Source organism: Martes martes (genome assembly GCF_963455335.1).
Source record: "Martes martes genome assembly, chromosome: 6".
Taxonomy (NCBI): Eukaryota; Metazoa; Chordata; class Mammalia; order Carnivora; family Mustelidae; genus Martes; species Martes martes.
The window spans coordinates 2,550,727-2,572,602 of NC_137893.1; the positions used below are offsets into that span (position 1 = coordinate 2,550,727).

General features: G+C 53.6%; 1 protein-coding gene across 1 annotated transcript in view; it reads left to right on the forward strand.

Annotated features, from left to right (window-relative positions):
• The first annotated feature begins 1,600 nt into the window (after positions 1–1,600).
• Positions 1,601–21,876, forward strand: part of RPS6KA2 (ribosomal protein S6 kinase A2) — a 147,185-nt gene continuing 126,909 nt past the window's right edge. Inside the window, exon 1 of the mRNA XM_080807167.1 lies at positions 1,601–1,928. Within this exon, the coding sequence (XP_080663293.1) occupies positions 1,830–1,928 (99 nt within the window). The 5' untranslated portion in view covers positions 1,601–1,829. The remainder of the gene's footprint in view (positions 1,929–21,876) is intronic.

Here is a 21,876-nt window from a genome sequence, read left to right on the forward strand (position 1 = left end):
GGCCGCACGGAGCTCAGAGCTCCAAGATCCGGCACTGTCTGAAGCCCTCCGCTGAGCATTTCTAGAAAAATGTTCCCCTTTAAGGCAAATCCCCACCAGCGCTGCAGCCAGCAGCTGCCCTCCAGAGCCTGCCTGGGGACACGGCGGGGCCTAGGAAGTCACCCGTCCGGACGGTTTTCTATATCTGGAGCCGGAGGTCGTGGAGAACGGATGTCTCGTGCCCCGAGCACTCCCAGGGGAGGCTGCCCCAGACCGCGTGGGGATCCGCGCATCCCGGGTGGCGACGGCTGGACCGCGGGGCCGGGCGCCCCGGGGCAGGGAGAGGGGCAGAGCGCGGGCGAAGGCTCCCGGAGACTCTCGGATTTTGTTTCATTTTCCGGAAATGTCCGCTAATTGACAAAAGTTTTGCTCGGCACCGCAGAGCATGGAGCCCACGTGTGCCTGTGGCTGTTTTAAGGGAAAAACCGCAGGGACGCCCCAAGCCAGAAAACAGCCCAGCCGGAGCGCGGGGCAGCACACCAGGCCGGCGCCCGCGCCCTCCGGTCCGCAGGCCGCAGCGCTCCTCCGCGGGGTTCGCCCGGCCGCCGGGTGCGGGCGCGGGCGCGGGCGCGGGCGCGGGCGCGGGCGCGGGCGCGGGCGCGGGCGCGGGCGCGGGCGCGGGCGCGGGCGCGGGCGCGGGCGGCGCGCCCGAGTACTCCGGACGAGCGAGGCGGCGGGGAGGCGCGTCGGTGGCGCTGATTGGTGGTCGTGGGCCAGGCAGGGCGGGGCCGGGTTGCTCGGCGCTCGTCCTCTCAGGGCGGGAGGAGGAGGGGGCGGGAACCCCTGGGTTGTGCGGTTGCTGATTGGCGACAGTGGCGGAGGGCGGGGAGGGGCGGGGCTGGTACTCCCCGGCGGTGGCGTCTGCAGCGGCGCGGCAGGAGGAGGAGGAGCGGGGGGAGGAAGGCGCATCTGATTGGCGGTAGTGACTGTGGGCGGGGCGAGGCCGGGCTGGGTGGGGCGGGGCGCTGGCCGCAGCCGCAGGAGGGGGAGGAGGAGGGGGAGGAGGGAGCATCTGATTGGCGGTAGTGACTATGGGCGGGGCCGGGAGGGGCGTTGGCGGCCGCAGCAGCCGCGGGAGGAGGAGGAGGGGGAGGCGGGGGAAGAAGGAGCCTCCGACGGGGCGTAGCGACGGTGGGCGGGGTGGGGCGGGGCGGTGGCGGCTGCTGCGGCGGCCCCGCGGCAGGAGGAGGGGGAGGAGGGAGCATCTGATTGGCCGTAGTGACTGTGGGCGGGGCGGGGCGGGGCTGGTCCTCGCTGAGCCTCGGCGGCCGCAGCGGCAGCCTCCGGGGCAGGAGGAGGAGGGGGAAGAGGAGGAGGAGGAGGACGGAGCGTCGGGGGCGGCGCGCACTGATTGGCGGTAGTGGCGGAGGGCGGGGCGGCGCTGCCCGGGCTGGTCCTCGGCGAGAGGCGGCGGCGGCGGCGGCGGCAGGAGGAGGGGGAGGAGGGGACGAGGGGGAGGACGGGGGGAAGCAGCTGGGCCGGCGGCACTGATTGGCGGTAGTGGCGGAGGGCGGGGCGGGGCGGGGCGGTCCGGGGCCGGTCCTCGCGGGCCGCAGGAGGAGGAGGGGGAGGAGGAGGAGGAGCGCGGGAGGAGGGAGCGCAGGAGCCCGGGCCGCGGTGGCCGGCTCGGCCTGCCCTTTGTGCCCGCAGCCCGCGCCCCGCGCCGATGGCCGCCGCCCCGGGCTCCCCCGCGGCGCGCACCCGCCCGCGGACCTGACCCCGCGCGCCTGGGATGCGCCGGGAATGCGCGTCCTCCGGGCCTGCGGCTGCTCCCGGCTGGGCGCGGGGCGATGGACCTGAGCATGAAGAAGTTCACGGTGCGCCGCTTCTTCTCCGTGTACCTGCGCAAGAAGTCGCGCTCCAAGAGCTCCAGTCTCAGCCGCCTCGAGGTAAGCGCCGTCGGCCCCCGTGCGCGCCGGCCCCCGGGTCCCGCCGCGCCCGGGGGATGCTGCGGGCGGCGGAGCCATCCCGAGCCTTTCTATTGTCACATGCACGGGACGCACCGACTCGGGTCGGGGAGTTGAAGTTGTGGGAGACCCGTCTGGTTTCCACCGGACCGAACGCCGCCGCTGGGACTTCGCCGTGCCGGACCGGCCCTCGGGTTCTCGTCGGGGGCTTAACCCTCCCCTGTGGAATTTCTAACGAATGTTGCCCCCGGGGCCGCGCAGGTAGCAGAGCGGTCGCTGTGCCCAGAGAGGTGCTCGGGGTGGGGAGGGCGTTTCGGTCCGTGCAGCTGGACCGCGGCTCGGTGGGGCACCTCCGAGGTCCCACGGACAGAACCTCCGCGGCGCTCCCCTCGGCCGTGGGTCGAGGGCCGGGGGGTGAGTTTGTCTTTCGGTGGCCCCCAGCCACGCAAGTGCTACCGTATGGGGCAGATGTTGGTGTATTTGAAATCAGAGCAGCCTTGCCCGTATGTGTAACAACCCGGTCTACGCGGGCCAGTCTGAAACGGTGCTCGGGACCGAAGTGCCGGGTGCAGCATCCCTGCAGCCCCGGGTTTGACAGAGACTCGCCCTGAAACCCAAGGACCCTGAAAATTGTGTCCTTTTCTCCTGTCCCTCATCTTGTCATCTTCGGGTTTCCAAAGTCATCTGTGGACCGTTCTCTGCCGTGTTTTTTTTATTTCTGCAATCAGATCTTGTTCTCTTTGTCCCGGTGTCCAAATTACATTGTTGAATCTATAGATGACCAAACGGTGGAACGTGTTTAAGTGAAAGAGAGAGAGAGAGAAGGAGAGAGAGAGAGAGAGACATTGTGATGTTGGGGGGAGGGGCTGGCCACACAGCCTAGCCTTTCCCTTTGACATTGCCCTGGCCTTTACCAAAGGCTGGCACCTATCTCGGTTTTGACTTGTTTCTAAGGAATCGAATGAATTGGAACAATGTGACATTTTTCGTCTTGGATTTCTTTGTCCTGGCTGCCATGGTATTCAATGCAGGCATGGGTTGTTGCAATTACCAGGTCTTTAAGCAAAGCTCTGGCATAGGCATGAATGCAACAGGGAATTGCTTGTGGAAAAAGTTTCTGTTATGGTATCACTAAGTCAGATTTGGACCAGATAGGCTCTTTGTGGCTGCTTTCTGAGGGTAGAACATATTTTTCAAACAAATACAACTGTTAATCAAATAACGGGGGAGGTCTTGCCTTGAACTTCACATTGACGGAAATTAAATACGAGTTAGTGAGATAAATCATCTTCCGGGATCTCAGGCACTTTTTAAAAAGCTAAAGTTGATAAGAGCAGAAAGTCAGAACACTATTTACCTCTATGTCCAATAAGTTTTTATTCATCAAAATGCCAAGTTTATTATACAGTTCCTTGTTTATTTTATTATCCTTGCCAGTGGGAGGCACATGGGTGGGCAACCCCCCAGTGCTCTTCAGGAAGACCAGCAGTAGAGACCAGTAGCAAGTTAATACTGGGCTGAACTGGTGGAGGTTCAGGAATCCCATCAGCGCGATACACTCGGCTCCAGTGTTGTGGTTTAGCAGGGAGAACTAGGTTTGTGCCTCAAAAAAACAACATAATGGGAAACTGAGAGGGGGATGGAAGAGAAGTTTCTTCAGTGTGAAAACAAAATTTCTAAAAACCGTAGATACACCAGGGGATAGGCAGAAGGTCTGTTCCTGACCAGAGAGGATTATCACATTCCTCTATCAACGAGCCCTTCATGTACCGGGATGGTGGGCCCTGGAGAGAAGTGCCGAGAAGGATGGTCTGCTCGGGCGCGGCACTCTGTTCTCTACAGAGGCATTCCCCTGTCTCTTATGAAAACTCAGATAGGCATGTTTTACAGTCCTCATTCTACTGATGGGGGACTCAGCCTCTCCCCACCCCCCGCCCCAACAGGATTTTGCCGGAAACTTGCCAACTAATTCATTGTGCAATTGCTTTTTAAAAGCCTGCTGTGTGTTCAGCCCTTTTCTCAGCCTTGTAGAGGCTGAGAAAACCACAAGTCCTGGAAGTCCTGACCTCATGATGCCTCCACCTAGTGGGGGATCTAATAAGTGGCTGACCCTCTGCTTCTGTCCAGCAAGTTCCATCTTCCTGCCCAGCTGCCTCTCTACCTTTTTCCAGAGAAGCCTGTTTATGCACTTGCATATCCACAGCATATTATAGGCCAAGGAGCACTTCCCCCCAAAATCTAAAATTTCGGAGGGGGTGGGTGAGGTCTGTCAATAGTTTGAGCTTGAGTAATGGGACACATAAAGCACTAGCACAGATGTGTATTTCCTGTTTGGACTGATGAAAAAGATTGCTCATTTTGTGAAAATAAACATTTTTTTCATTGTTTCTGTGAAATTTATTTTGTAAAATAGGCACAGAGATTGAAAATGTTTGTTTTTTGAATTCGGAATCTAGTGCCATAAACAGGAAAGTGACAGTAGTTACTTGAAGTTGAAAACATTATTATCTTCATTAAAATGGCCTTCCGGGAGAGACTCTGTCTTAATGTTTTCATACTTGCTTTTAAATTTAACTTGAATCTAGACTCAGGCATTTGGTAATCCCTAGCCAACAGAGAAGCCAGATTACTTAATCAGATTTGGGAACAGTTTATGAATTCCGGCTTAAATATTTTTAGAGTGTCTCGGTGTTGCACCAGCTGAGATGGCCAGATCGTTGACTCTGGCAAGCATGATTTTTGGGGTTTCTAAAGGGTAATTGAGTATCTTCCTAGACTTCTTTGTGCGTGCCCTAGAAAGATATCAGGGTTCACTGTCTGACCTTCGCCCAGATTTCAAGGGCATTGACATCACTGCCTGAGGGGCTTGGCACCTACCTGGAAGGTGTAACTGGCTCCTGATTCAGCAGTCCATTTTGTAGATGAGGAAACGGAGCCCAGGGAAACCAAAGGACTTACCTATGCTCCTGCGCCTAGACTGTTTTAAAGGAAGTTCTTGCTTCGAGAGTGTGTGCCGGCCGTCTATGATTATCATAGCCCTTCTGGGTCATGCGGTTACTGGAGTTTACCATGTATTAGATGGGACTTGAAGGAAAGCTATTGTAATTATTAAAAGTAAATTTCTGGGGTGCCTGGGTGGCTCAGTGGGTTAAAGCCTCTGCCTTCTGCTCAGGTCATGATCTGAGAGTCCTGGGATCAAGCCCCGCATCAGGCTCTCTGCTCAGCGGGGAGCCTGCTTCCTCCTCTCCCTCTGCCTGCCTCTCTGCCTACCTTTGGTCTCTGTCTGTCAAATAAATAGATAAAATCTTAAAAAAAAAAAAAAAAGGAAATTTCTCTGAGGAATATTTTGGAAGGTGCTGTACAACCTAAAATTATTCTGGAGAACCTCTTCCGGAAGTTGGAACGTTCCAGGTGAACGTCGCATACCCACGGCAGGTAAATCTGGGCTTTATATCACACCCACCATCTTTTATGGCAGGTGGCGGCTTTTTCACCTCCATGAGCCCCTTCCCCTCCACTGTGAGATGGGCTAGGACTTCCTGCCGCGTAGGGTGAAAGTGATCAGCGTAAGCTATCGAACGTAAAGATGAGCACAGAGTCTGGATGGTGACATGGCTGGTCAGTAGTTGTTAGCTGTGGATACTGATGAATATTTGCTGGGCTTCGTGACGGCTTTCACAGTGCCCATTGTCTCCCAGTGCTGTGTGAGCCTGGGGTTGCCCCCGTGGCCTGTAGAACCCATGGCTTGTGCTGTCTCGGTAAACGCTCAGCCTGGTAATTCATAGTGTAGACGATCTTCCTCTGTAGTTAGGGGAAGAAGAGGCCAGAGATCGCTTCTCCCAGGCCTCCTCCTACACCATCATTCACTAGGATCGGCCCCGTCTGCTAAGATGGAGGTCCCGTCATCTGGCTGGATGGTGATACTCCTCTTCCTTACCTTATCATCACCCCGTGAGTCAGCCGCACCAAACCACGAATGCATTTCCAGTTCAGGCCCCAGAGCCATGGCGTCGTGAGCTAGGGCGGCTTCTAGAGTCAGGAAACACCCCAGCATCGGCATCCCAGTTTCAGGAGCTTCGGGAAGGCATCCTCCTGGGCCCAGCCTTTGCTTTCCAAGAGAGACTCCAGTGGTCTCGCGCTCCAGCTCCAAAGCCTGGCTTGGGGCTGTGGAAGGTTTGGAGGGGCTGACTAGGAAGAGCTTGGTGGGGGGGGGGGGATACAGTTTTTAAATTAATCAAAAGTGATATTATTTACCCAGTACGGTGGCGTATCTGCTGGTTTGTTAAAGGTATCCGTGCTCAAAGACCGTTCATGTCAGGAACGGTTATTTCGTCTGGAGTCCCCAAAGCCAGGGGGTTGGTTCTCTTTGATTACCTATCGCTTTTGACACTTTTGCTGAAAGATGGCTGAGGGTGAGTGGCGACAGTGCAAGTCCTTCAGCTGGGATACGGAAAAGTGGAAGAATTTCATTTAATTTTGTACTTGCTCAATTGTTTACGTGAAGAATTTTTAGCATAAGCTGTGTTGAGCGGTTGGTACATAGGGTGTGGTCTTTGTGTGGCCTCTGCCCTCGATGACCTTGACGTCTAGTGAGAGAGGCAGACCTGGGAAGGGAACCTACTGTGTGAAATTTCTGGCATCCCTGACTTAAACAGTCTAATTATATCAATTGCCAATTAATTTCTATTTCCCATGGTTGCAGGTCACCAAGGTGTTGCCTATGTGTACATTTGAATATATATATTTTTTTTTCTCCAATTTTTTATTTATTTTCAGCGTAACAGTATTCATAGTTTTTCCACCACACCCAGTGCTCCATGCAATCCGTGCCCTCCCTAATACCCACCACCTGGTTCCCCCACCCTCCCACCCCGCCCCTTCAAAACCCTCAGGTTGTTTTTCAGAGTCCATAGTCTCTCATGGTTCACCTCCCCTTCCAATTTCCCTCAACTCCCTTCTCCTCTCCATCTACCCTTGTCCTCTATATTATTTGTTATGCTCCACCAATAAGTGAAACCATATGATACTTGACTTTCTCTGTTTGACTTATTTCACTCAGCATAATCTCTTCCAGTCCTGTCCATGTTGCTACAAAAGTTGGGTATTCGTCCTTTCTGATGGAGGCATAATACTCCATAGTGTATATGGACCACATCTTCCTTATCCATTCATCCGTTGAAGGGCATCTTGGTTCTTTCCACAGTTTGGCGACCGTGGCCATTGCTGCTATAAACATTGGGGTACAGATGGCCCTTCTTTTCACTACATCTGTATCTTTGGGGTAAATACCCAGCAGTGCAATTGCAGGGTCATAGGGAAGATCTATTTTTAATTTCCTGAGGAATCTCCACACTGTTCTCCAAAGTGGCTGCACCAGTTTGCATTCCCACCAACAGTGGAAGAGGGTTCCCCTTTCTCCACATCCTCTCCAACACACGTTGTTTCCTGTCTTGCTAATTTTGGCCATTCTAACTGGTGTAAGGTGGTATCTCAATGTGGTTTTGATTTGAATCTCCCTGATGGCTAGTGATGATGAACATTTTTTCATGTGTCTGGTAGCCATTTGTATGTCTTCATTGGAGAAGTGTCTGTTCATATCTTCTGCCCATTTTTTATTATGATTATCTGTTTTGTGTGTGTTGAGTTTGAGGAGTTCTTTATAGATCCTGGATATCAACCTTCAGAATCCTCGAGGAGAACATAGGGAGTAACCTCTTTGATATCAGCCATAGCAACTTCTTTCAAGATATGTCTCCAAAGGTGAAGGAAATAAAGGCAAAGATGAACTTCTGGGACTTCATCAAGATAAAAAGCTTCTGCACAGCAAAAGAAACAGTCATCAAAACAAAGAGGCAACCCACGGAATGGGAGAAGATATTTGCAAATGACAGTACAGATAAAAGGTTGATATCCAGGATCCATTTGAATATATTTTAAAGGGAAGCACAATATCCTAATAAAGTAAATGCTAAGGAACTCTTAGCAGATCCTGGGAGTGATGTTGGCTCTGGTCGTGGAGAAAAAGAAAGCTTCCTGGAAAGATAACACTAAGGCTTATTCTTGGTGCTTGATAGGTAAGCTCTTCTTCTAGAACTTGGGTGGTTTCCCAGAAAACCATTTCTAATTAAAATAATTTTCAGGTACTTTCAGTAAATGCACCCAAAAATTCTATAGAAAGCCTGATTTTTATTGGGCTTTCAGACCACAAGAACAACAATGAACACAAGAAAGGGCTCATATTAATAAGTATTGAAGGGGCTCCAGGTGGTTCAGTCCATGAAACCATTTACCTCCGGCTCAGGTCGTGATCTCAGTCCTGGGATCGAGCCCCGCATCGGGCTCCTGCTGCTTCTCCCTCTCCCTCTGCCTGCTGATCCCAATGCTTGTACTCAATCTCTCTCTCTCTCTCTGTCTCTAATAAAGAAACAAATAAATAATTTTTTTAAGTATTTAATCTACTTACTGTTCTACTTATGTATATTTATTCTATTTTAAACGCACTAAAATTAATTTCCTTGAGGCCACGTTTTGGCATGTGCCTTACCTCAGCAATTTCATGACACACTTGCTCTTACACTGAAGAAACTCCCCAAAATATTGCTTGTTCAAAATGTATGAAAAGACTACCCAAACCATTGCGATTCCCCCCGTTTGGCATTGGTCACCTCCTTCATGCCTCCTTTCCCGAAGCCTCGTGCTGTCTTCCACCACACACCCCGACCCGGCAGAAACGGTTTCGGTCCATTTTTCCGGGGTTCAGAAGCACAGGAAAGAAACCGACGTGCACACGTCGTCTGAGCTCGCACCCGGGCTCACTCTGCGGCTTGCAGGCCGGGCGGACGGTTCTCAGACGCGACGAGGCAGTCAGTGGGCAGAAGTCGGAGCTCGGAGCTCTCCGGGGCCGGGGGGAGGTGGAGAGAGAGAGATCTGGGGCTTGAGCGGCAAGACACGTTCACCGGTGTGGGTGGGCCGTTCCGTGCGCCCGGCTGCTCGGCTGGAAAGGGCTCCCCTGAAATGTGGGGAAACCGAGGACGGGTCTGTTTTGCACAGAGACGGCACCCAGTCGTTTAGCCAGAAATAGCTTCCTCTTGGGCCCGAAGGTTCTGCGCTTGTCAGAGGCCTACGGACGGCCCGGCGCCGAGGGCCTCGCCCGGGACGCGCTGCTCGTGTGTCTGAGACGCTGGGTTGTGTCGCGTTCTGTCTGTCCTCCCACGTTCTGCGTTTGCCCATATATTTTCACTGGGAAAAGCTATTAAATTAAACTGGAGTAGGAATTATCAACAAATAGTCTGTTCAGCTACAGTATGATTTAATCAAGAAAATGGATGAGGCACAAATATATTCAGTATAAAATGTGGTTCATCACGTCTGGTTTGCAGCTGTGTCGGAAGCCTCCTGGGCTCCGAGGGCGGGGGGGGGGGGGGGGGGAGGCGTGGTGGCCTCGGTAGCCACGGAGACCTGCTCGCTGCGCTCCGATGGCGAACACGCGCGCAGTGCCCGCAGGCCTGCCCTTTCTCCCCAAGCAGGTGAGGCTCTGCATCTGAAACCACCCGAGAGGCGCCCTACAAAGACTCTCCTCCGCCAGACCGTAGTCAGTCCCCCCGGTCCCCTTAGCAACTGGGCTCTGACCTTGGGCTCCTGCGTCGTCCTTGCAGCACACAGAATTCCTTACCCCCCCGCCCCACGGGTGACGTCTGGTCTCCCCTTGCCCGCAGCGAGAATCCCAGGAGGCCAGTGTAGGAAGACTCGCCCTGCCCTCGCGCACCCTCGGGCTCGGCTCCTTGCCCATAAATCCCCACTCTTCTTCCTGTGTCTGAGGTGAGCGCAGTTTGCCTCCCCTGCTGTGAGACCCCGCCGCAGGGCCCGGGTGAACAGTCTTCCTCCCTGTCTCGCGGGCTTTAGCAGATGTCAGAACGATCTTCCTTGGCCAGTGCATATTCTTATGGTAATTTGCATGTATCTCTTGAGATCCGGGAAGGGACATCCCAGGAACGCCACTGGTCGGAGAGTCCTACTTGATTCCACGCACAAAATACAGGGTGGCCACTCCTCCGTGAGCTTTGGTTCGCAAGGGTCCTCAGGGTCCCCGGGCCGTGTTCCTCTCCCTCCACACTCTGCACCCGCCACTGGATGGGCCCCGGCCCTGCTGGCCGCCCCTTCTCCGGGCCACCTGGCGCGCCCCTCGTTTCTGCCCTCAGCCTCGTCAGACACACCATCCTTTTGGACTCCTGCGTCCCCAGCTACGGGTCGGGGACAGCCATACACTAATGCCATCCTCGCGAGTCATTCGATGCCTGAGGAGTGAGATGGGCCTCGTAGGGGAGGGTTTGCACTTGGCCTCCTGGGGTGTTGCTCGGAGCTGGCTTTGGCTAGACCCTCTCTGTAAGGAGTTTCACACTACGTTTTAGAAACACGGAGTTTCTCTCCTCTTTGGTCGGCCTCTCTCGCCCTCCGGAGTACACATCCGCTTCAGGTTAGTATTATCACCACAAAGCAGCTTTTCCGAAGTTCGTCTCTGTTCAGGTTCCTCGGAGTGATGGTAATCTCTGGTGCCGTCCTGTTGAAGGTCAGTCGTGGAGAAGCAGCTCCGGTAAAACAGAGGAGGGAGTTCACGCCGTTCTGGGGTCAGCGCTCCGGGGCCTGAGCCAGCGTGGCCGGGGCTGGGGTGCTGGGAGGGGGCGAGGCGCTCCCAGACACTCTCCAGCGTCTGACAGATAAGAGTTGTCCTTTCTTTGGTCCGCTCTGTTCTCCCATATGGAATTAGCAAGATTCAAAATACGGAATCTACGAGGGAGCACTTAGGCTGTTGGCCATCGTGCTTTCTTCTGTTGCCAGAGAAGAGAGGGCTCTGAAGGGGACTGGCAGGCTTCACGCCCTTGGAATGATTCGGGCGTCGTATTTTCAGGCCTGCGATTTGCAGATGACAGCGGCCAGAACACGCGTCTGGGACCAGCTTTGACGCGTCCCTGCAGTCCGCGGGAGCTGTGACACTCTGCGCTGAGGCGATCCTGGCCGCACCATCCCGCCCAAGGCCCACGGGCTTGCAGCTTGGACTCATTAAAATGTGCAGCTGAGTTTATAAGGGGAAGGTGGAGGGATTCTACTTTGAAAGACTCTACTTTGGAATGGTTACGTGGGAAATGCTCTAGGGACTTCTTAAGAAAATGGCTCATTTGGGTCCCCCTGTTCACACTTAGTACCCCAGATAATTGCAAACTTTCTAGAGCTAAGATTAGGTATAATATTAATTTCCAAATGTATTTTCACGTCCGAGGTATAGTACGGACAGTCCTGTTCTAAACATGGACATAAAAGAAAGTGCGTTACGCAGGAACGTGACGAAAATGCAAGAGGAGGCCCAGAGATGTGGCACGTCTGCACATGGGAAGGTGTCCGCGAGGCCGGAGGGCAGTCGGAAGCCCCACAAAGCCGTGCGGTCCCCACTGGGGCCTGTGGGACCCCCCATTTCCTCGGCCGCCCACTAGTGAAACGCCAAGGTGCGTCCCGGCCACAGCCTCCAGGGCAAATGCACAGACCTGCCCCGGGAGACGTTCCTGCCCCAGGACTTGGTAAAGTGACTCTCTTTGGTTGACTTTGAAGATAAAGCCGAGGAAAGGAAATCAGACGAACGAAGCAGAGAGGAGCCCTTATTTTTAGAACACCTTCAGCTCTCGCCGTGGGCTGTGATTGTAATTACCTGCGGGAATAGGACAGGTGCGCCTGGAAAGACAGTGGAGCTAGAGCTAACTGCCTTCACCCCAGAAAACCCCAGGAAACAGCAGGGGGTTGGGCATGACTTCTAGGTCTTATGTTTCTAGATCTTGCATGAATTTCGATGTGCGGCTTAGTCGAGACTTTGTAGGACCCACTCCCACAGCAAAGTGGGAAACGGTGTCCAACCTGATAGGATCTTAGTAAACTGACATGCACGGGGCTCACGTCCGTGCTCACAGGGCGCTCACGCAGCATCTGTGCTCATGGGGCACTGGCACGGCTGGAAAGATTTAGACTATTGGAAAATCTTTATCAGCCCTTATCACTCTTTTCTCTGACAGCCTGTGTGTTTTTTTTTTTTAAGATTTTATTTATTTATTTGACAGACAGAGATCACAAGTAGGCAGAGAGGCAGGCAGAGAGAGAGGGGGAAGCAGGCTCTCTGCTGAGCAGAGAGCCCAATGCGGGGCTCAATCCCAGGACCCTGGGATCATGACCTGAGCTGAAGGCAGAGGCTTTAACCCACTGAGCCACCCAGGCACCCCTGACAGCCTGTGTTTTGAGGCTCAGGACATAGGACTCCAAGAGTTGGCGTAAGAGTGCAGGAGTGACTCCTTAGAATGAACCACCATAATTTTGCGTGTGCATGAGGGAGAGGGGGTACAGATTGGAGATGCCACTGTGACCCCGATGAGGTTCCTTCTCACTAGGGGTGATGGGCATGGCCGGATCAGGCTTCCTGCTACTGTCTCCACTTCCCACCCGCAGAGTGAGCGCCGAGTACGCCCTCCAGACCTTGCTTCTAGTGCTGTACCTGTCCCACCCATCCGTGGACCCTGCCTCAACCACCTGTGTTGTCCCCTCCCCTGACTGGCTGTCCCCCAGCCCAGGCCCAGGCACTCAGCCCCTCCTGCACACCCAGCCTCCCCCTTTGCGTAGCGCTCCTCCATGGAGGGTAAGTACAGGGCCACCTCCTTCCCCAGAGGACTCTGGCTCTTGGGTTTGGACCGAGAAGCCCTTTGGGAATCGGTGCAGAGAGGGGGTCACTGCTGTGTGACCCAGGATGGAGTAGAGTGTGCTGCCAAGTCCTTGGGTAGAGGGTGGTTTGTGTTCAAAATCACATCTGGAGGGAGGACAGTGTTGTGTAGAGAAGTAATGGGAGAAGGTCTTCCTTGTGGTGTGGGCTCGGTCACCCGTCCGTGTGATGTTCTGGGTTTTTGTAAAATTCCCCCAATCACATATCCTCCTGCTGGGTCAGGCCAGGGTCTAGGGAGCTCCCCCAGCTGCTGGGAAAGGCACACCCATCGTCCCTGAGGCTGTCATCCGTGTGGGCCCGCCTCCCCCGTGCTAGCTCAGGGCTTTGGGGCCATGTGGGAACTTACGTAAAACCTTTCGAACCAACATGCAGCTGATGGGGGAACCCATCAGGCTCCACTCCCGCGGCTCAGAAATTTTGACACACATGAACACAAGCAGTTTTTGGGAACTGAGAAACAATACAATCCAATGAGGATTTTTACTTGCCAAGCTCGTGCCTGTGGAAGAAGGGGTTTAATTCCAGGAAGACAGCTTTGGTGACATCTCTGAAGGCGGTTTCTCATCAGATGTAAAAGTTCTCCAACTCCTAATGCTGGTTCTTTGTGACAGATAGTGTCACTTTAAAGCTTCGGCGTCCAGGACGGCTTCCCTCCCGGCTTGTGAGCGGAGTGGAAGGAACAGGTTCTGCCGAGGACGCCCTCTGTGCCCGTGATCTCCAGGACCTCGCCTCCGTGTCGGGCTCCTCAGCCTCCACGCATCCCTTTCGCAACCCCGTGCTGCTTCCCCTCACCGCTCTAGGTCAGCCCTTGGTGGCCGAGAACGATTCACATCTCTCCTTCACGGTCTAGGCGGGAAGGTTGCGGCTTCTCTGAACTTCCAGATGGGCAGCGGTTCATTCCAACGTGACCTGAAGCCTCGTCGGTGCCTGCACCCAGGACTTGGCTTAGAAAGGCAGAAGCCTCCCTTTCTGATAACTGCAGGAGTCCTCAGATGCTTCTCTTACCCCCCCATCCCCCGTGCTCCCTCCTTATTTTCCCTTCCCTCTGCGAGCCCCCATATGTGGTGCGTGACCAGTGAGCCGTACCCGGAGAAGGCCCTGTGAGCGTGGAAATGCGCTGTTCTTGGCAGCTTGCGTAGAGGCCCAGTCGCTCGACCCCAGGGGGCTCCACGCCTCTTTTCTGGCCGGGACACTCAGTGGAAATGCTGACAGCCGTGGGCGGTGAGCACAGCCGTGCGTCTGCTGGGACTCCAATGGCAGGGGTCCCCCGTCGGCCCTAGGAGCATCAGAGGGCCCAGCTCAGAGTCTGCGTGGGACACAGTGCGCTGGTGGGCTGGGCGGGGGGGCCCACAGCATCCTGGGCCGGATGGAAGGCTGAATATTGGCCCCAGAAGTGACTCATCTGTGTCCTCACACCAGGACCCTGTGAATATGATGGTATTTGGCAAAAGGCACTTTGCAGACTGGATTCGATGAAGGATCTTGAGAGGGACAGTCCTGGATGATCCAGGTGGGGCCCAGTGTCGTCACCTGTCCTGACAAGAGGGAGGTAGGGGGACACTGAGAGGAGGGAACAGGGTCCATGATGATGGAGCGAGAGCCGCCAGAAGCCGGAGAACGAGGACTCGGCTGTCCCAGAGCCTCCAGGAGGACCCAGCCCAGTCCACACCAAGAGCAGAGGATCTCAGGCTTCTGCCCTCTAGAACTGGCAGGGGGAAGGCTGTGGGCTTGCCGGCCACGGAGTTTATGATCTGTCGCAGCAGCAGATGGGACCGGCACAGCGGGTCGCTTGGTCTTGAGTTGGACGCCCAGTTGTGGAAGAGGCCACACGAGCGAGGGCCTGTCCTCTGGCCTCCGGCGGGGACAGCATGTCAGGAAATGAGGCGAGGCCTCGGCTCAGGGCCTCAGCACCTGCGTGGCATCTTGGGCCTGTCGGGTCAGTGAGGTGTGTCCAAGGGGCCTCCCTAGCGTGAGGCCGGAGGCCGAGGACGCACCGGCAGCGGCGGCCGTGGCTTTCTCCCAGGCTTGGGGGGCGCCCGGGAAGCTCAGCCTTGCCACCGCTCACGCAGGAAAGGGCTCTGGGGCACTCGCTCGAGGGCTGAAGCCTGTGCTCCCGGAGTTGCATTCTCCCGGGAAAGAGAAAAGGCCAGATTGATGTAGGAAGAGGTACCAGAAGTGACAGTGTGGGGAGAAAAGTCACGTGGAGTGAGCAGAAGCCAGAGGGCAGCGAGGGCAGCTCTGAGGGGTGGCCGAGGGACGCCTCTCGCGGTCATTTTAGTGTAGGGAACAAAGCGGGGCCGCGGCTCCTGGTGTCCCTGAGGGAGAAGCAGGGACAGTGGTCACGGGGGGCAGCCGCAGCCCGGCGCGCCCAGAGTCGGGAGGACGGCACCGAAGAGGGGTCAGATCTCAGCCTGAAGGCAGCGACACCCCGGAAGGGCTCCTTCCAGGGAGTGACGGGGCCGTATCTGCCCAGGAAAGCCCCTCCCAGATGGGGTGTGGGAAGCAGACCCTAGGACCGCAGGAGGAGCCAAAAAGCTGTGTTGGACGGGGGCTGGCAGGGCTCCTGGCTCCCCCAGACCCGGACCCCAGCCTGTGAGAGTGGAGGCACGAACGACACCCAGACTGTGGGCGAGAGCCACCCCTTGGAGGCAGCGCCGAGTGGGAGGGTCGCAGGGTGCGGGCTGGGGGCTCTCGGACTCTCCTTTGTCGGCCCAGGTCAGGGTGCCCCCGGATAGCGATGTGCTTGCCGAGCAGTGCGGCGGACAGAACTGCTTCGGGAGGCTCACGCTGCGGTGGGTTTGCAGCGCGACCTCCCTTCCGCCAGCGCTGGCCCTGCCGGCCGCCGGCTCATCGAACACCACGTCCGAGGCGCGAGGAAAGGACCACAAACGCACTTCAAGGGAAGGGGCCCAGCAGAGGCAGTCGTGTGTCGGCACTGGGAGTTTTCCTGATTCCTACATCAAACTACTTCTCCGGCTTTGGAAGTCTGGACATGTGCTTTCCACCAAGGACTCAAAATACAAGAAAAGGTCCTAAAATTTTGATATGCTTCTCTGTGTGTGGTTTTTTTTCAAGGATTTTATTTGTTTATTTTAGAGAGAGGGATGGATCCCAAGCAGGAGGTGGGGCAGAGGAGAGAGAGACTCTCAAGCAGACTCCCCTCCGAGCGCAGAGCCTGATGCGGGGCTCGATCTCATGACCCTGAGATTGTGACCTGAGCCGAAATCAAGCATTCGATGTTCACCTGACTGAGCCACCCGGACGTGCCTTCTCTGTGTGGTCTGATAACACCAAACAACTACTTATTTTTAAAAAGAAATAGCCAAGGGGCATGGAGGAGAGAGAAGGATGGGAGCAAGAGGGGAAGACGGAGGGAGGGATGGGGAGAGGGTCGTCGGCAGATGCGGAAGGGGAGCAGGGGCAGGTGGGCGGACGTACGGAGAAGGTGCATGAGAGCAAGGCCGGAGGCTGACGCGGAGAGGATCTGGTAGTGGCCACTTGGGAAAGAACCACAAGATGCGGGAAGAAGTCGACGTCCAAACTGTTGGGTTCTGCTCCCCTCCCTCCCTGGACGTGAGCGCCGCACGGCCGAAGGGCGTGGACGGAGAGTTCCCCGTGGGCTCCACAGTGGCGTCTCTAGCCTGCAGTAGAGACACGGGACGGCTCGCAGCCGGGAGGGAAGGAAGGTGGCGTGGAGCCGGGGCCCAGAGCTCCTCGTGTCGGGGCCCTCGCCCTGGTTCGCAGCTGAGGCTCAGAGCAGAGGGACGGGACGTGAGCCCGGAGTGACTCAGTGTGTCTGCAGGTGTCTTCTGCTTTCCTGTGGCCTGAAGTCTTCCTCGTGTGCACCCTGCACTCGCTGCAGGGAGGGCAGACGTGTGTCCGAGGACAGTGGAGGGGCCGGGGATCCTGGAGTCGGTACCTGGTCGCTTACGTGACACCTGGCAGACACGGGGCTGGGACCTGCTGAGCCGTGAGCTTCGCCAGCGGGACCCAGGAGTCTCCCCCAGACTCTTGTAAGTGGGGACAACCTAGTTCCGTCCTGCTGCCCTGAGCTTACCCCAGGACTGGTGGGCAGAGCTCTGGCATCCCGGGGTGGTAACACCAATGAAAAATTAGAGGCGGGGGAAAAACAGACGACCCGAACAGGACTCGGAGTGGGACTTGTGAGCGAAGGTCACATCCTAGTGGATCGGCAGCGTTGCTCGTGAGGTCAGAGAGCGCGGCAGACGGAGAACATGGGCGGTGTTGGTGTGTAAGTGCCTCGCTGCTTGTGGGCGCCCCGGGAGGTCCACGCCAGAGCCTTCCCCTCACACCCAGCGGGGCATCCCGGACTACTGCTGGGGACGGAGGAGTCTTTGACACTATGTAAAGCTTTACAGAATTGTAAGAAGGTGTTGTCATCTACACAACGGTGGAAAATAGTTGTTAGGAACCCGAGGAGGGATTAGAGTTTGTACAGGATCGGTGATGAGAGATTCCAGAACGGCAACTGGCAAGATCTTGCTGTACTTCCCCAAGTCTTCATAACCGGAGGACACTGTGACTGTCACTCCCGTGCTGTATCCTGTCCTCACTGGCTGCTTTGAGAGCATGTGTCGATCTGTAGTGACCGTCCGAGCGCTTTTCAAGTCTCCAGGCCCACGTCTGTCACCGACCTCGCCGTGGATATGGCGCACTCCCAGAACCCCCTCCATGTGGGAGAAATAAGGGAGAGGCAAGACCGGGGATGAAATGACTATGGTTCTTCCAGTCCACAAACCCCTCATGCACTTTCTAGTTCCTGCAGTGCGGGGAACAGAGCCATTTGAAAACTGATGAACACAAGTTTTCTTTCTTAACAGAGGAGAGTATGAAATATTCTCTTTGACCGTCTGGGGATTAGAACAAATGATCCAATATCCGTGTGTTTTATATGCACATGTACATGTGTCTGTAAGTATACATGTGTGTACGTGTATGAAACCGTGAGGTATCCCAGCCTATGGATGGAGCCACCACACAGAAGAGGGCAGAGCCAACCGACAGAAAGGAAATCGGAGCCCTGGATCAACCCGTGCCTGAAGTCCATATTACGTTGGGACATTTAGTTACACGATTTAGCCAGTTCCCTTTATGGTGTAAGCCAGTTTCATCTGAGTTTTCGCTTGTGTGAATAAAACCATCCTGAAACACACATCTGATTTAATTAGATATATTAAGAACCCCAGAGGGAAACGGAATACTGAAGGTGGGAGAGCTTGACAGGGGTCGTGCTGATAGCACCATAAATGGGGAATCCAGCCTCAGACTACGTTCTGTTGTCTCTTCAAAGCCTGTGCGCGCAACCATTGCGATGTATAGTAAAGAAAAATAACATGTTCAGACCACATTATGTGTTCTAGTTACACTGGCCAGGAAAATGCCATCCCAGTGATGGTTTCCATTCTCAAAAGTAAGAAGGGGAGTCCCTTATGAGGTACACATTGAGTCTGCGTTCTAAGGACCCTGGAGCAGGTGCCTGCTACACCCAGGTGCCCAGCTCATATGTTTGGCTGCCTTCCAGCGCTGTCCCAAGGGAGGGAACTTGGGACGTTAGCAGGTCCAGCCCCTTTTTGAGTCCTGGGTTTCAGACCCCGAGAACTGATCGCTCCATGAAACCACAAAGCTTTTGATGCCTTTATGATGACAGGGAAGAGGTGTCTGCCACTGCTCCTTAGTTCCCCCTTTGCCCTTGTTTTGTGTCACCACGGACTGCAGGGAGGGGCAGAGCCAAGCACATTGGGCAGGTTCCCTGAGGACTCGCAGCCCAACGCTGCTCCCTGGGGTGGGGTGGGGGGTGTGGGCAGGTGGTCCTGCTGATGCGTTTTTGTTTTCAGTTCTTTAGCATCAGCGGACATATGTGGTGTACTATTTAACCATTTTAGAAACATGGATAGAATTCTGATCGAATAGGAACATGCCTTAAGAAGATGCGTATTTGGAAAACATAATAATAATATTTTAAATTTTAAGTTTCGAAACATAGGAGAAATGCTTTTTCAGATTTTCCAATTTAATTGAGGTGATACCTTGGGGGAAATTAAGGTTGTTTTCATTCATTGAAACAGACAAAACGTATTGTATGTCTACAATAATTGCTTTATTCTTTCAGTGTATTTATTGGGTCTAAGGGTACTTCTGTTCCTTTTCTGTCGACTTTTCTTTCCCACAGTAACCTCCAGTCTAAAATCTAGAATATATAAATAATAATGTAAAGAAGTAAGCATTCAAAATATGATGAAACTGGGTCTTGATTCTAGGAAAGTTGTTTTATCATTTAGCTCCCCGCTTCTTCTTAAGATTATCCGGTAGTAACTGTGCATAACCGGATATGCAGGTACTCATTCGACAGAATAAATTTTATGAGGACATGATAACTTTCTTTTCTTTGCTGTTATTTTCCACATGCTCTTATGGCCAAATTTTCACCAGCACAGTCTTTTAACTGTGGTGACCATATTTTGATAAGTTATTAGAGGGCAATGGTTGTACACAACAGTGTACAAAACTATGATATATGAAGACTCACTCACACAGCACCCTTTCTGCCCCACACATATGTGCAGACTCCGTCCTAATGCATCGGAATGTGCTCGGTGTCGGGAAACGTCATCTAATTCCCGGGGTCTTGTCGCCGTTGACCATCCTTCGTTCTTTCCTTTGGATCATGTCCTCAGTTTGTGCTTGGAGGTGACGGTCAACTAACTCAAAGCTCAGGAGATTCACCTTAATTTTTACCCCCGCTCTATTGTCATTGTCGATGCTGACTGGGTTGTTTTCGTCACAGGAGAGAAGCAAGAGCCGTTTGCTTTTACCTTTTGTGATCTTGTCCCACTGCTTGCGTGTGATGAGAGTCATAACTGGCGCTTTATACACCTATTAAAGTGGTCTGCCGCGCACACTGAATGCCTCGTGTGCTCACGTAACCGTGTCAGCACACCCATTTATGTGGTACCTACCGGGCAGTATTGCTGTGTCTGGGAAGCCATTCCTGTGTTGAGCTCCCCCGCAGAAGATCGAGTGAGGAGATGGGCAGAGAGAACAAAATTCAAGACAAGAAACAAAGGGTAGGAATGACCAAGAAAATATGTAAAAGAGAACAAGTGATTCAAAGCTAATACATTCTCTTTATCTTGAAATAAATGTAGAAAGATATTTTCTGATTACAGGAATATCCAGTTTGTGATTTCCCCCTTTTCAGATAATTTTAGGCTAATAAAATATGCTTGATAATAAAACTTGTCTGAATAAAGTCAAGCTTTGGGTCGTTTATAAGCCACGTTTCGATGTTTTGGTGTCCTGAGGTCATCAGTTCAAATATCAGACGAGGTGCCCACCACTGGCTACAACAGTGTTGAGTCTTGGAAGGACGAAGGACTCGCCAGGCTGCCCAGCAGTCCTTTATGTGACGACCCCGAAAGTAGATTTAAATCGGACTTCTGCATGTGTCTCCCCCTGGAACACTGTTTTCAGACATCATGGGCAGACCTGCAATACGCGAATCGGCCTTTGGAGGAGAGCTGTCTGGTTGCTGGTGGGGGGCCGTCTTCATCTCTCGTGCATTCCCCCTCCCCTCATTCCCCTCCATTCCCCTCCATGGGTGGGAGGCCGGGCCGCATGACCCCAGGGTCCTAGAGAACCCCAGTGTGAAAGCCACCAGTTTAGACAAACCTCGATCCACAGAGGAGCCACTAAACTCCCTCTCTCTGTCGTCCCCACCCGTTAGTCCTAGAGTAGGGACCACAGAGTCCCCCCCACTGCCCCCCACCTGAGCACTTTCAGGATGCCAGTGGACATCGGGTTGAATTTGGGCGGACCCCATTACGCACTACAGCAGTTGTGCTTCAGAATAAACCCCCAGCCCTGAAGTGTTTATCTCTTTATGGTCGGTTCATGTTTCTCTTTCATTTTCAAAATTATTTTAAGTTCCAGAATAGTTAGCACGTAGTGTTCTGTTAGCTTCAGGTGTATGACGCAGTAAGTCAACAATTCTGCACATCATTCCGCGTTCATCACGCACGATACGTGAGCTCTTAGTCCCGATCAGCTCTTTCCCCCCTCCCCCTGCCCACCTCCCCTCTGGTGACCATCCGTGTGTTCTCTGTATTCATGAGTCTGCTTCTTGGTTTCTCTTTCTCTGTGTCTCATTTTTCCCCTTTGCTCATTTGTTTTGTTTCTTAAATTCCACATATGACAAATAGGGTATTCTCTGACTGACTTGTTTCACTTAGTATCATACTCTCTAGCTCCTTCCAGGTTGTTGCGAAGGACAAGATATCATTCTTTTTGATGGCTGAATAATATTCCATTGTGTATATAGACCACGCCTTCCTTATCCATTCATCTATCGATGGACATTTGGGCTGCGTCCATGGTTTGGCTATTGTAAATAGTGCTTCTGTAAACATCGGGGTCCGTGTATCCCTTCAAATTCATGTTTTTGTATTTTCTGGTTAAACACATGGTAGGGCAGTGACTGGGTCATAGGGTAGCTCTATTTTAACATTTCGAGGAACCTCCATACTGTTTTCCGCAGTGGCTGCACCAGTCCCACCACAGTGCAGAGGGGTTCCCCTTTCTCCCCATCCTTGCCAACACCTGTTTCATTTTTTTCTATTTTATAAAAAAATATCCTTAGCTTCCTGGTTGTTGGGAATTGGGACTCAACATGGCTTTCTGTCTAAATACGTATCAACTTCAGAAGAAACAGAATAAACATGTAAAGAATAGTTCCACATCTGTGAGGGGCCAAGATGGAATACTACCACGGCTGAGGACGCTTTTCCTTGAAGAAGAACGAACAAGAAATAAATGAGGGGAAGTTCTGTAAGACTCAGAGGAAAAAAGCCGTTAGACCCTTTTACCAAGTTCAGAATGTGGCCTCTATCTGTGAGGTGTCTAGAGACGTGTGATTTCGTAGCCTTTCAGATCCAAACAAGAGTCAAATGTTATATGTCCCTGGGGACTCAATGTTACTCCTGATTTTGCCTCCCTCACAGATGGAAATAATCCCAGATCTGTAACTGGAAATTCTCAGATGTAGATTTGTTTCTTCCACGTATGAAAAGATTGTTAAATTAGATGTGAGAATTTTGAGTTGAGCATTTTTTATTTTTGTAGCAGCAAACTTCGTTGTTTACAGGACAGAAGGATAGTCGCTCC